At 42.5% G+C, this 15,262-nt stretch overlaps 1 protein-coding gene across 1 annotated transcript in view; it reads right to left on the bottom strand.

Annotated features, from left to right (window-relative positions):
- PID1 (phosphotyrosine interaction domain containing 1) overlaps window positions 1–15,262 on the bottom strand; it is a 66,915-nt gene that overhangs the window by 21,114 nt on the left and 30,539 nt on the right. The window contains exon 2 of the mRNA XM_056564530.1: window positions 10,509–10,655. Within this exon, the coding sequence (XP_056420505.1) occupies window positions 10,509–10,655 (147 nt within the window). The remainder of the gene's footprint in view (window positions 1–10,508; window positions 10,656–15,262) is intronic.

Below are 15,262 nucleotides of genomic sequence, written 5' to 3'. Positions count from 1 at the left end.
ATATATAATCACTCCTGGGTATACGGAGATCTGGAGAATCTTCAATACAAAGTAGCTTTGGAAGACTTCATCAGATCATACGTGTATAACTGCACAGATTAGGAATCTCACAATTACTCACCAACCAGGAAACCACAACATCCACATCCTCACAATTGACTCCCTGTGTTCACATGGTAGAATGAACAGTATTTACAGTACTCTGAACCACAAGAGTTATAAAAAAAAAAAAAAAAAAAAAAAAAAAAGGCTTGTTCCCTAAGAAAAGAAATGTAGAAATAATATACATAAAACAACATAGTGTGGGGCAAAAAAAGTATTTAGTCAGCCACCGATTGTGCAAGTTCTCCAACTTAAAGAATGAGAGAAGCCTGTAATTTTCATCATATGTATACCTCAACTGAGAGACATAATGAGAAAATAAATCCATAACATCACAGTCTAATTTTTTAAAGAATTTATTTGCAAATTATGGTGGAAAATATGTATTTGGTCACCTACAAACAAGCAAGATTTCTGGCTCTCACAGACCTGTAACTTCTTCTTTAAGAGTCTCCTCTGTCCTCCACTCATTACCTGTATTAATTTGTTATCAGTATAAAAGACACCAGTCCACAATCTCAGTCACACTCCAAACTCCACTATGGCCAAGACCAAAGAGCTGTAGAAGGACACCAGAAACAAAATTGTAGATCTGCACCAAGCTGGGAAGACTGAATCTGCAATAGGCAAGCAGCTTGGTGTGAAGAAATCAACTGTGGGAGCAATGATTAGAAAATGGAAGACATACAAGACCACTAATAATCTCCCTCGATCTGGGGCTCCACACAAGATCTCACCCTGTGGTGTCAAAATGATCACAAGAACGGTGAGCAAAAATCCCAGAACCACACAGGGAGACCTAGTGAATGACCTGCAGAGAGCAGGGACCAAAGTAACAAAGGATACCATCAGTAACACACTACACCGCCAGGGACGCAAATAATGCAGTGCCAGACATGTCCCCCTGCTTAAGCCAGTACATGTCCGGGCCCGTCTGAAGTTTACTTGAGAGCATTTGGATGATCCAGAATAGGATTGGGAGAATGTCAGATGAAACCAAAGTAGAACTTTTGGGTAAAAAGTCAACTCGTCATGTTTGGAGGAGAAAGAATGCAGAGTTGCATCCAAAGAACACCATACCTACTGTGAAGCAAGGGGGGTGGAAACATCATGCTTCAGGGCTGTTTTTCTGCAAAGGGACCAGGACAACTGATCCGTGTAAAGGAAAGAATGAATAGGGCAGTTGATGACAAGGACATTATGCCAGGCATACCTGATTGCCACACAGGGCTCATCTGCCCAAGGTGGCGCAGTGAAGTTAGCCAGCGCATGCACCATCAATGTGTATTACCGCAGCATGCACGCAACAGATCATGTCAGCAACGAATGCCATTGCGGCCTCAAGGCATAGCGGACCCTGGGCCATGCCTCTCTGACACTAGAAGACAGTATTAAAAAATGTTAAGCACCTCTGTTTACCACCAACAGAGTGGTCTTTTAAAAAAAAAAAAAAAAGTGGGGGGGGGGGGGTATGCCTGGCATAAGGTTGTTATACCTACAGGAGTGTGTCACTAGTTTAACAAAGCTGTTCCATATTGACATTTCTGAGGGTCACTATTACCTAAGGAATGTCCTAGTAAAGAACCTCACAAAATCTAGTCCTGCTGATAAAGAGAGTTATGCCCTATTATTTGTAAAATTGAGATAATTCCAAATTAGTGAGGAGTGGAGTAAAGAGGGAAATGCAAAAGTCTTATCGGTCTTCTTATGTAGCTATTATATAAAAAGAAGTAATACAAGGTGCATCCTGCATAAATGGTACATTTCAGGATTCACATCACATAAAGAGGATATGGTTAGGTCAATAAGAATGAGATTTGCATCTTAAGCCAAGACCTAACATTATAAAAAGACGCATTAGTCCAAGATCAGCCAAAATAACTTCCCCAGTACTTGACAAGACTATAAAAGGAAAGTTACTAACAAAGGTCCTCAATACAACAACACTAGCCACTGTATTGTTATTGAAGAATTAGAAAGTATTATGGTACACTATTTAATCCATTCTTTCTCCCGTCACAAAATAACATCCGTTTTTAATAACGGGTTAAAAAGGATAATGTAAAAATTCCATAGACTATAATGGGATTTTGTAACAGCTGTATGGGATTTTGTAACGACCATTTAACGGACGGTTTTAAGGGTTTTCAGTACGGAACATTAGAACGGGTATTTAAAACGGATGAATTTATAGTGTGAAAGGAGCCTAACAATGATTTGGTTCTTTAGGAATCAAAGTTTTATTTATTTATTTTAAACTGTTTGTTTAATTTTTGTATGACATTGTTTATATATAATGCATGGTTGTTTTCAGAAGTAGAAAGAGATTGAACATTATAGTACAACAATCTCTATCACTGAATACAAACCACATTTCCTATAGACCATCTTGACAACGCTACATAATGTTCTGTTTAGTAATGCAGGATGCATAACCACAAACATACAAAAGTAACCATGGGAAAGTCCAAACACAAGAAACGTATAGGGAATTTTAAAGGGGGGGGGGGGGGGCTTCAAGCTGTATTAAACATATATTTCTGTTTTTAAAGCTTTTAAGTAATCAAAGCTGTTAAATGTTCCATAGTCCTCACATCTTGTACTCTTGAATAAAGTTCTATTAAGGCAGGTGGAGTATATATGGAGTAATAACCTAAGGGTCTTTTTACCTATTCAGGTCTGGGATAAGTATAATACACTGCTCAAAAAAAATAAAGGGAACACTAAGATAACACATCCTAGATCTGAATGAATGAACTAATCGTATGAAATACTTCCATCTTTACATAGTTGAATGTGCTGACAACAAAATCACAAAAAATATCAATGGAAATCAAATGTATCAACCCATGGAGGTCTGGATATGGAGTCACACTCAAAATCAAAGTGGAAAACCCCACTACAGGCTGATCCAACTTTATGTAATGTCCTTAAAACAAGTAAAAATGAGGCTCAGTAGTGTGTGTGGCCTCTACGTGCCCATATGACCTCCCTACAATGCCTGGGCATGCTCCTGATGAGGTAGTGGATGGTCTCCTGAGGGATGTCCTCCCAGACCTGGACTAAAGTATCCACCAACTCCTGGACAGTCTGTGGTGCAACATGGCTTTGGTGGATGGAGTGAGACATGATGTCCCAGATGTGCTCAATCGGATTCAGGTCTGGGGAACAGGTGGGCCAGTCCATAACATCAATGCCTTCCTCTTGCAGGAACTGCCGACACACTCCAGCCACATGAGGTCTAGCATTGTCTTGCATTAGGAGGAACTCAGGGCGAACCACACCAGCATATGGTCTCACAAGGGGTCTGAGAATCTCATCTCGGTACCTAATGGCAGTCAGGCTACCTCTGGCAAGCACATGGAGGGCTGTGCGGCTCTGCAAAGAAATGCCACCCCACACCATCAGTGACCCACCGCCAAAGCGGTCATGCTGGAGGATGTTGCAGGCCGCAGAATGTTCTCCATGGCGTTTTCAGACTGTCACGTCTGTCACATGTGCTCAGTGTGAACCTGCTTTCATCTGTGAAGAGCACAGGGCGCCAGTGGCGAATTTGCCAATTTTGGTGTTCTCTGGCAAATACCAAACATCCTGTACAGTGTTGGGCTGTAAGCATTTTGCAGGGCTCTGGCAGTGCTCCTCCTTGCACAAAGGCAGTGTTAGTGGTCCTGCTGCTGGGTCGTTGGCCTCCTACGGCCTCCTCCATGTCTCCTGATGTACTGGCCTATCTCCTGGTAGTGCCTCCATGCTCTGGACACTCACAGATACAGCAAACCTTCTTGCCACAGCTCATATTGATGTGCCATCCTGGATGAGCTGCACTACCTGAGCCACTTGTGTGGGTTTTAGACTCCGTCTCATGCTACCACTAGAGTGAAAGCACCACCAGCATTCAAAAGTGACCAAAACATCAGCCAGGAAGCATAGGAACTGAGAAGTGGTCTGTGGTCACCACCTGCAGAACCACTCCTGTATTGGTAGTGTCTTGCTAATTGCCTATAATTTCCACCTGTTGTCTGTTCCATTTGCACAACAGCATGTGAAATTGCTTGTCAATCAGTGTTGGTTCCTGAGTGGACAGTGTGATTTCACAGAAGTGTCATTGGCTTGGAGTTACATTGTGGTATTTAAGTGTTCTCTTTATTTTTATTGAGCAGTGTATTTGCATTCTTCAGATTACTGAGATTTTAATGTTTCTCCACGTCAATAGTTCGCAATCACAATATTATCACTAAAATGTTCCAAAACCGACAACTAAGTAGAGCATGGAATTACTCCCCATATTAGGAAAAAAGGAATGAAATAAAATTTTTTGCTAGATGTTAGAAATGTGTTACAGAGAACAGCAATAAAAGAAGCTCTTTATCTGTCAATTCAGGTGCACAAGTCCAGAACACTTGGGCAGATTTATTAACCCCTTAACGACGCATGACGTAAATGTACGTCCTGGTGAGCTGGTACTTAACGCACCAGGACTTACATTTTCGTCCTATACATAACTGCGAGCATCGGAGCGATGCCCGGGCCATGCGCGGCAGGTCCCGGCTGCTGATAGCAGCCAGGGACCCGCCAGTAATGGCGGACATCCGTGATCGCGCGGACGTCCGCAATTAACCCCTCATATGCCGTGATCAATACAGATCACGGCATCTGCAGCATTGCGGTCAGTAAAATGGATGATTGGATCGCCCGCAGCGCTGCCGCGGGCATCCGATCATCCAGAACGGCAGACGGAGGTCCCCTCACCTGCCTCCGCTGCCTTCAACGGGTCTTCTGCTCTGGATCTTCTGAGAAGATGACCAATAACACTGATTAGTGCTATGTCCTATGCATAGCACTGAACAGTATTAGCAATTGAATGATTGCTATAAATAGTCCCCTATGGGGACTATTAAAGTGTAAAAATAAAAAGTAAAAAAAAGTATTTAAAAAAAAAAAAAGTAAAAAAATTGAAAAACCCCCTCCCCCCATAAAAATTTGAATTAGCCCATTTTCCCTATTTCACCCCCAAAAAGTGTAAAAAAAAATATTTTATACACATTTTTGGTATTTCCACGTGCGTATATATCCAAACTATTAAAATATAATGTTAAATGATACTGTACGGTGAACGGCGTGAACGTAAAAAAAATAAAATAAAATAAGTCCAAAATAGCTGCTATTTTTTTTTTTTTTTTTTTTAATAACATGTAATTCCCAAAAATTTTTTATAAAAAATTTACTAAAAGGTCTATATAAGCAAATATGGTATCAATAAAAAGTACAGATCACGGCGCAAAAAATGAGCCCTTATACCACCGCTTATACGGAAAAATGAAAAAGTTATATGTCTTCAAAACACTAATTCGGTAAAACAGTTTGCAATTTTTTTTTTAAGCGCAACAGTAATAGAAAAGTATGTTATCATGGGTATCATTTAAATCGTATTGACCCAAAGAATAAAGAACACGTCATTTTTACCGTAAATTATATGGCGTAAAAATGAAACCTTCCAAGATTTGCAAAATTGCGGTTTTCTTTTTAATTTCCCCACACAAATAGTATTTTTTTGGTTGCGCCATACATTTTACGGTAAAGTGAGTAATGGCATTACAATGGACAACTTGTCGTGCAAAAAACAAGCCCTCATACTAGTCTGTTGATGAAAATATAAAAGTTATGATTTTTTGAAGGCGAGGAGGAAAAAGCGAAAAAAAACTTAAAAATAAAATTGTCCTTAAAGGGTTACTCCGGTGAAAAACGTTTTTTTTTTTTTTTTTTTTTAAATCAACTGGTGCCAGAAAGTTAAACAGATTTGTAAATAACTTCTATTAAAAAACGTAATCCTTCCTTTACTTATTAGCTGCTGAATACTATAGTGGAAATTCTTTTCCGTTTAAAACACAGAGCTGTCTGCTGAATCACGAGCACAGTGCTCTCTGCTGACATCTCTGTCCATTTATAGGAACTGTTCAGAGTAAAAGGAAATCCCCATAGCAAACATATGCTGTTCTGGACAGTTCATAAAATGGACAGAGATGCCAGCAGAGAGCACTGTGCTCGTGATGTCAGCAGAGAGCTCTGTGTTTCAAAAAGAAAAGAATTTCCGCTGTAGTATTCAGCAGCTAATAAGTACAGGAAGGATTAAGATTTTTTAATAGAAGTAATTTACAAATCTGTTTAACTTTCTGGCACCAGTTGATTTAAAAAAAAAAAAAAAGTTTTTCACCGGAGTACTCCTTTAAGGCCCAAATGGGCTGAGTCGTTAAGGGGTTAAATCCCATGCAGAAGAAAAGTGGTGCAGTTGCCCATAGCAACCAGAGTGCTGCTTTTAATTTTTAGAAGCCTTTAATAAAAATAAAAAATAAATTATAATAATAATAATTATGTGGGCACTCTCAAAACAATTTTTTGCTATTCCACTCCTTATGGAACTAAAAAATTATTTCTAATGTACTTTGTTAAAAAATGAAGTTTTCTATATCTTATTTGTGCTTAAAATAGCTGCCACTAGATTACGTGTCTCCCTACCTGTACAGAGCACATTTCCCCCCCATTTCTTGCACAGACTTTGGACTCCTGCAGAATACCAAAATAAGAAAATGCAGTCTGAAGTGCAGGGGGGGGGGGGGGGGTGCAGCCTTAGCCAATCATAGCTCATCTCACACTGAACTTCTCCGGACTGTGTGTAGCAGGGTGAGGAATGAAGTTCTCCTCTGTATGGCTTCAGATGATGTCACACCTGCTGGGTAACGCCCCTTCCCAGTCTGAATCTGACTGAGCAGAAAATACAGAGCAATATCAAGGTAGAAAACTAAAAAATATTAAAAATAAAGGCAGGGGGTGGTTTATCATGATGGGTGCAGTGAACTGGGAGGATTATAAAGAGAATGCGAGAGGTACTCTTTAAGAAGCAATCTGATTGGTTGTTGTGGACATATACTCCCATTTTCCTCTGCACAGGTTTTGATAAATCTCCCCCTCACTGTATAACTATCTGGCTCTGTAGCCATGCATTAATACTCTCTCCCCCTGCCTTTCCTGGGGGCTTCTGCGGGGTCAGAAACAGTGTATCGGGGTATACACATGCACACCCACGCACCCTCATTTTACCAAGGATATTTGGGTAAAAAACTTTTTTTACCCAAATATCCATGGTAAAATGAGGGTGCGTGTTATAGGCCGGTGCATGGTATACCCCGATAAATACGGTACTAAAGAAACTATGATTTTCTGAGAAATGCTTCTCAGAAAATCTTCTCCTGACCTAGGCTTACTCCATATTATGAGCTTCACAGAGACATTCCCCCGTTGTTACAATACCCAGGACTAGAATGGATTAGACCAATACTTAAGTCTCCCAGACATGTTCAGAGGTGGTGATGGGGGTCAATGAGGTCATCAGACTGCAGCCCTGAAATACACCCACACAAACAAGGGAAAAACACGGCCCCATTCATGGGAGTCAACTAATCTGCTGGTGCAGAAACTAAGCAGACACAGATTATAGCCGTACCAGACAGAACACAAGAGAGGCTGAAGATTAGACACCAGGCAAACAAGGGGCCCTAGATTAGAGATCTTACACTATCACTTTCTGAACGCCTTGTCATTCATCATTGGTCTGTGAAGGTTGTGGTTTGGATGATGGGCTGTTGTCTCAAAGTCACAGGGGGTCCCAGCAGTCGACAACCCTCCCCCCCCCCCCCCCCCCCCCCGACGATCACACACTTATCTCCTATCCTGTGAGCAGGCAATAACCACAAATTAAATAACATTATTTTAAAAGTCTTAAAGGGGTACTCCGCCCCTAGACATCTTATCCCCTATCCAAAGGATAGGGGATAAGATGTCAGATCGCCGCTGTCCCGCTGCTGGGGACCCCCGGGATCGCCGCTGCGGCACCCCGCTGTCATTACTGCACAGAGCGAGTACGCTCTGTGCGTGATGACAGCGATACAGGGGACGGAGCAGTGTGACATCATGGCTCCGCCCCTCATGACATCACGGTCCGCCCCCTTAATACAAGTCTATGGGAGGGGCGTGACGACAAAAAAATGCTGGTCATCGTAGTCCACCAAATCTGAAGTAGCCCACAGGATACACGGATCTCAAATGAAAAAGGCAAAAAAAAGCAAAAAATGGGTTAGCACATTTAAGGGGGAAAAAGTGGTAAAAAAATGTAATGAACACACATTAACCCTTTTACCGCCCTAGGCCACAAGGGCAGTAAAACACTGAACTTGGATGCTGATTATATTTTTGTACTTTTTCTGTTTACCTTAACCGGTTGCCGTCTAAGGACAAGCCGGCTCGTCCTGACACGGCAAGCGGTGTATGGCGCAGATTCCTGAGCTCGAGCCTGCGCCATACAGTCTGGCCCCAGCTGATTCCTGTAGCTGGGGGCCGGCGTTAATAGCGGCCGGCTATTAACCCTTTAGATCGCCGCTGACAACAAAAGGGACATTTAAACCATCCCTGGTGGTCCAATGGGGTGGATCGCCCCCCCTCCCCCCGCAAACCAATTGTGGGGGGGGGGGGGCCATCCACTGTAGAGGTAGCCAGAGGGCTCACCTCTCCTGCTGCGGCTGTCCCGGCTCTGTGATTGATAGAGCCTGGCTCAACCAGGCTTTATCAATCAGGCGCAGTGCACACAGATCAATGTGGTTCTATGGAATGTCCGAACTATAAAGTTAATTAAACCGCACGGTCAATGGCATACACGTAAAAAAAAAAAAATCCAAAGTCCAAAATTGCGTCACTTTGTATACTTTAAAAAAAAAAAAAAAAAAAATTCTAAAAAGCGATCAAAAAGTCCCATCAAAACAAAAATGCTACCAATAAAAACTTCAGATCACAGCGCAGAAAAATGAGCTCTCATACCGCCCTGTATATGGAAAAATAAAAAAGTTATAGGGATCAGAAGATGACAATTTTACACATACTAATTTTGGTGCATGTAGTTATAATTTTTTTTAAGTAGTAAAATAAAACCTATATAAAATTAGGTATCCTTGCAACCATATGGACCTACAGAATGGTGTAATTTTTACTGAAAAGTGCCCTGCATAGAATCGGAAGCCCCAAAAAGTTACAAAATGGTGTTTTTTTCCCAATTTTGTCCCAAAAACTTTTTTTTTCTGGTTTCGCCGTAAATTTTGTGGTGAAATGATTGATGTCATTATAAAGTACAATTGGTGGCGTAAAAAAAAAAAAAAAAAATACTCATATGGGTCAGTATGTGCAAAATTGAAAGCGTTATGATTTTTAAAAGGTGATTTTAGAAGGAAAAAACGAAAGTGCAAAAACTGAAAAACCCTGCGTCCTAAAGGGGTTAAAGTCCACAAATAGCCCAGATGGCTGTTGTAGACTATCATGTGCTGGATAATTTATATTTCCTCTACACAGTTTCATAAAGATAATCTGTAGTTTGTTTTCTCGATCTGCATGGGAATTGTTTTAAGTCACCTACCGCATTTTTCGCCGTATAAGACGCACTTTTTTTTCCCCAAAACTGGGGGGGGAAAAGTCGGTGCGTCTTATACGGCGAATACACCCCTATCGCGGCGGTCCCTGCGGCCATCAACGGCCGGGACCCGCGGCTAATACAGGACATCACCGATCGTGGTGATGCCCTGTATTAACCCTTCAGACGCGGCGATCAAAGCTGACCGCCTCGTCTGAAAGGAAAGTGACACTAACCCGGCTGTTCAGTCGGGCTGTTCGGGACCGCCGCGATTTCACCGCGGCGGTCCCGAACAGCCCAACTGAATAGCCGGGTTAGTGCTTACAGGACACCAGGGGGGGGGGGACCTTACCTGCCTCCTCGGTGTCTTCTCCGTTCAGGGATCCCCTGTATGGCCGGCGCTCTCCTTCCTCGTCATCACGTCGTCGCGTACGTGCGTAACGACGTGATGGCGGCGACGGAGAGCAAGGCTACCCGGCCGGCAGCAGAGACGTTCCGGAGCGACGGCGACAGCGATGGAGCGACATCCAGGGCAGCGGTGACGGGTCCTGAGCGGCGGGGACACGTGAGTATTACCTCCTATGCAGTGGTCTTCAATCTGCGGACCTCCAGATGTTGCAAAACTACAACTCCCAGCATGCCCGGACAGCCAACGGCTGTCCGGGCATGCTGGGAGTTGTAGTTTTGCAACATCTGGAGGTCCGCAGGTTGAAGACCACTATTGGGTTCAAAACCTTTATTTTTTTAGATTTTGCACCTATAAATTGGGTGCGTCTTATACGCCGGTGCGTCCTATAGGATCAAAAATACCGTACTTGGCATTAGGTGGTGCCTAGTTTTTTTTTTATAGAATAAAAATAAAAACCTTTAGACTCCATTCTTATAACAGACTGGAACAAACTGAAGACACACATACTTGCTGGTATAGTCTAGAAGTTTTGGGTGTTAAATAGCATGATACCTTGCATCCTGCTTGCGGCCGGGGCTTCATGAGCGGAGTCGTGGTGCAAAGTTCAATAGCTTCTGGTTCGTGGAAGATTACAGCTGGGAGAGGCTCCTTACGAAGTGTTAACACGTTCAGCTTTGACTTTATCATGGTCTGGAAGTGCTACGAAGAGAACAAGAAGTATTTAACGCAAGGCTTAGATTAGGGGCAAATAATTGAGAAAAAGGAAGTCCTGAAAAAGCTTCTTAAGTAAACAATAGCCTCCTTCAAACAGTCTTATTAAGCTCTTACCATGATGTGATAATCAATGCACAGCACAAATAAACAGCAACATGTGGCTCTTCTTATGAAAGCAAAGGGATCTATTCATGGGGAGCATGTAGGAATAACATTGGTATAATGCACAAAAACATTTCCAGTAATACAGGCAAAGCTCAATGACCTTCTTTACCAAAGTACCAATTTATTTTATGTGGCCTTGCAAAACAATTACAATTTAAAGGGGTATTCCAGGAAAAAAACTTTTTTTTTTTTTTTTTATCTATCAACTGGTTCCAAAAAGTTAAAAAGATTTGTAAATTACTTCTATTAAAAAATCTTAATACTTTCAGTACTTATGAGCTTCTGAAGTTAAGGTTGTTCTTTTCTGTCTGGGCATTTGCACTGGATGCCTGCTGAATGATTTAAGCAGGCATTAAGATCCTATCCCCGCCCGGCGGGGACCGGAATTGCCCATGACGTACGCGTACGTCATGGGTCCTTAAGTACCAGGGTGTCATGACGTACGCGTACGTCAAGGGTCCTTAAGGGGTTAAAGAGGTATTCCAGGAAAAAACTTATATATATATATATCAACTGGTTCCAGAAAGTTAAACAGATTTGTAAATTACTTCTATTAAAAAATCTTAATACTTTCAGTACTTATGAGCTTCTGAAGTTAAGGTTGTTCTTTTCTGTCTAAGTCCTCTCTGATGACACGTGTCTCGGGAAACGCACAGTTTAGAAGCAAATTCCCATAGCAAACCTCTTCTAAACTTGGGCGGTTCCCGAGACACGTGTCATCAGAGATTACTTAGACAGAAAAGAACAACTTAAACTTCAGAAGCTCATAAGTACTGAAAGGATTAATATTTTTTAATAGAAGTAATTTACAAATCTGTTTAACTTTCTGGAGCCAGTTGATATATATAAAAAAAAGTTTTTTTTCCTGGATAACCCCTTTAACCTTTTATTCCTGACAAAATGTGATTAACCTTTGGGATTGAGCAATCTACTTCTGAAGTCCAAGAGATCCCTATTTTATATGTTCTGGCTCCTAGTATTTTGCACAACAGATGTAAAAATCCATACAAAACTGCTTGTAGAAGCAAGTACCTCACCCCATCAATGTAGGCACGTTATAGAAAACCCATCATCTGTTCCCAATAAAGAAAGTAGCATGCCATTGTATATCCAAGGTGCAATTCATTACTGGAACAACTGCTTTCTGTTTGATGTCTTCTATTAGAAGCTTCTGGTATGAAGATAAAATATTAAGTCTTTTAAAACTGGGAGACATTAAACTACACTTAAGGAGGGGTCGGTTTTAGAAAACCCAGTCTTGAATCCCTTAGTCGGGCATTCTGAGTTGACGGATGGGAATGTCTATTGTTTGGACCTCCGTTAATTTGCAGAAATGTTCTTTCAGTAGGACATCTGTGTATTACACGGACAGCCCAATCTAAGAGCCGAGGAACGTTCTCGAATCACCCGAAGTGCAAGAAAAAGTGCAAACGTGTTACATAAAAAAAAAAACGTACACAAAGGATGCGGTCTATCGCAAGCCCTTCTCCGACAGGAGAGGCACCCCAACAAACCTTACCCTGACAAAAAGGTACCGGCGAGGTTCCAGGTTCAATGTCCATTTTCGCCGAACTACAAATGCTCCCGGCATCCCCCTTGGTGTTAGCCAAGGTATCTGCCCGCAGAGCTGTTAACAGACACTACCCAGCCCATGCAGGAGGTACAGGACCTAATGGCCACGCACACCTCCCCTAGACCGCTAGGAGGGACATCCAGAAGGGCTACCACATCCTAGCAATCCTGTGGACACACAACACGCAAAAAGTGACACAGTGAACAAAAATAAATAAATGATAAATAAGTGAACATGCGCAGGTACACTGCCCGGACATCCAGCCGGATCTATAAAAATGTATCTGATCCTAGCAGGAAGGCCGGGAAGCAAGGGTTGAGTGCCACAAGGTGAAGAGGCCATGGTGCCAGTGCTTCAACTCAGTGAGCCAATACACGCAGTGAGTTTTGGCGCCTTGGGGTCACCACTCCCCGAGGCACTAAAGTACCTTGGCTCTAGACCCTCTCAGCCTCATGGCGAGACCCAGAGGGAAACGGGTCACATTGGGGCAGCCGTTGAGCTGGGTGGGCGCCAGCCTCTATACACCTGCTCCTCCATGCAGCCATCCATTCCTACCAGTGGACTGCCCAATAAGAACAGATACTACACTTGATCTTAGCCAAAAGGCAGTCCAATTATTTAAAATTGAAAAGGTTTAATACTTAATTTCTCCTGCGGTGGAACTGATGAAAAATTGTACACTTGTTGCTAGGTTCCCTCAAAGACAACCGACTGTAATCCTCAGAAACAGGACAAAGGAAAGGATTGTAAAGAGTGGGCCAGTTCATTAAAAGGGGTATCCCAGTCCCAGAAAAATGTTTAAAGGGGTATTCCAGGAATTTTTTTTTATTTGACTTTGCTACAGGGGCTCTCGAAATTCTCATGTGATTATCGTCCCAATATTTATTTTTAACAGCATACAAAATGACTCATGTCTCAGGATTTCCCAGGATGCAGTGCGTCAAGACCGGTAGTCTGTCCTGCTTCAATTTTGCAACAGCTGTAGGCTCCCTGGTTAGAAAACATTGTGTTTCAATGGGTAGGGTGGCTGATGTGTGGGAGGAAGGAAAGTGACCTCAAACTTTCAAGCATGGAACTGTGGGATGTGTAGTTTAGAGAACGAAATCCAACAGGAAACACCCAGTTCTGCCAGGTAAGTAGTAAAATCCCCTTATGGTGGATAACCCCTTTAAAAAGGCAAGTCAGGAAGCTAAAAGAACAATAACACATTCTCACCTTCCCTTTTCCCCGTTGCTGCTGTTCCAACAGCTCCCAGTCCCTGCTACTTATTGCTTGTTCCTGTGACGTGGCAACCCCCACAGACACTAAATGTTCAGCCGGTCACTGGCCAAGATGGGTCACTACAGCAGTCAGTGATTGGCTGAGCAGGCAGTGTGCTATCTACCGGATTCTTTTAGCACTCTAACTTGTCTGGGGCTGGAATACCCCTTTTATAGAATGTAATGATCAGATGTGTTCCTTTTACAAACAGTAGAGCTCCATTAATAACTTTGCAAAAACATCAAGTTCTCCACCACTACCTTATAGGTTATATAGTTTGGTCATATATTTTTTAAATAACAGTCAGCCAACCATTCGTTCAGCCGACAGTTTTCGCTCCCAGACTTCCTATACACATGAACATTTGGCACAACCCAGAACAGCAGGGTCAGACAGTCAAAGTGCAACATGCCCTGACCCTTCCCTCCACTGACACAGAGCTGGGAGGCCGCTATATACCTTAGACAGTTTGCAGAACCTGTTGAAGGTGGTGGCTTTGGCAGACTCTAGTCCAATGTTTCCCAACCAGTGTGCCTCCAGCTGTTGCAAGACTACAACTCCCAGCATGCCCAGACAGCCAACGGCTGTCTGGGCATGCTGGGAGTTGTAGTTTTGCAACAGCTGGCGGCACCCTGGTTGGAAAACACTGATCTAGTCTAAGCTATATGGGCACTTTTTCTGTTTGAGCTAGTTCACATAGCAAATCAAAATCTGCGTGGATTCTGCATCTGAAATTTATGCAGATCCTGTTTTTATTTATTTACATGCAGATTTTTATGTGGATTTCAGCTGATTTTTGGGAGAATGCATGCAGAAATGTAACAGGTTCTTTCCTCAAAAACCGGTTACGGGAACTGTATTGCAAAAACGTGCGAACGGTGTAGAAGAATCCAACTGGCCACAATGGGAGGCTGCTGCAAGCTGATTCTGCTTAGAAATGTTCTAAGTGAAATTTCCTCAGTGTGCATGGGCCCTAAGCCTTGTCCGGACTGGACTCCATGCCATAAGATTTTTCAGCAACATCAATAAGTAGAAAGCCAACAAAACAGCAGCCCCAAAGAGAAAGGTTCCATCTCGGAGATGATGACTACAGTGGGCCTCATTTACTAAGCTGAAACCGTCCAGTTTTTGTCGGGTTATTTTGGCGCAGAGTATCTGCGACATGTCTGCGCCAGGAAAATCTGACAAACACGACATTGAACTGTAAAAAGCCAAAAAGGGGCGTGATCTGTCACAAAGGGGGCATGGTTGGCCCAACAGGGGCGTGGTTTCACAACCAGACCTATTTACTATTGAATTCAGAGAAAATCCTGTGGATAAATGGCTGGAAATTTCCACCTAGAAAAAGCTGGTCAGAAAATGTTCTCGGCTTTTAAATCTGAATAGTAAATAAGGTGGAATCCTGCAAGTCTGAAGCAACATTTCCCACCAGAAAAAAAACGACACTCTTAGTAAATGAGGCCCAATATGTACATTTATGACCGGGCTCGTATATATATAAAATGTACTGCAGATCAATCTTATTATCACATTATAACTGCGCCTCAGGAAAGGTGACTCAGGATTTAGGACGTATTGAAACCACATTACGGAT

The sequence above is a fragment of the Hyla sarda genome, chromosome 3 (assembly GCF_029499605.1).
Source record: "Hyla sarda isolate aHylSar1 chromosome 3, aHylSar1.hap1, whole genome shotgun sequence".
NCBI classification, from domain to species: Eukaryota; Metazoa; Chordata; class Amphibia; order Anura; family Hylidae; genus Hyla; species Hyla sarda.
The sequence above is the reverse complement of the archived record's forward strand: the minus strand, read 5'-3'. Positions and strand labels throughout refer to the sequence as shown.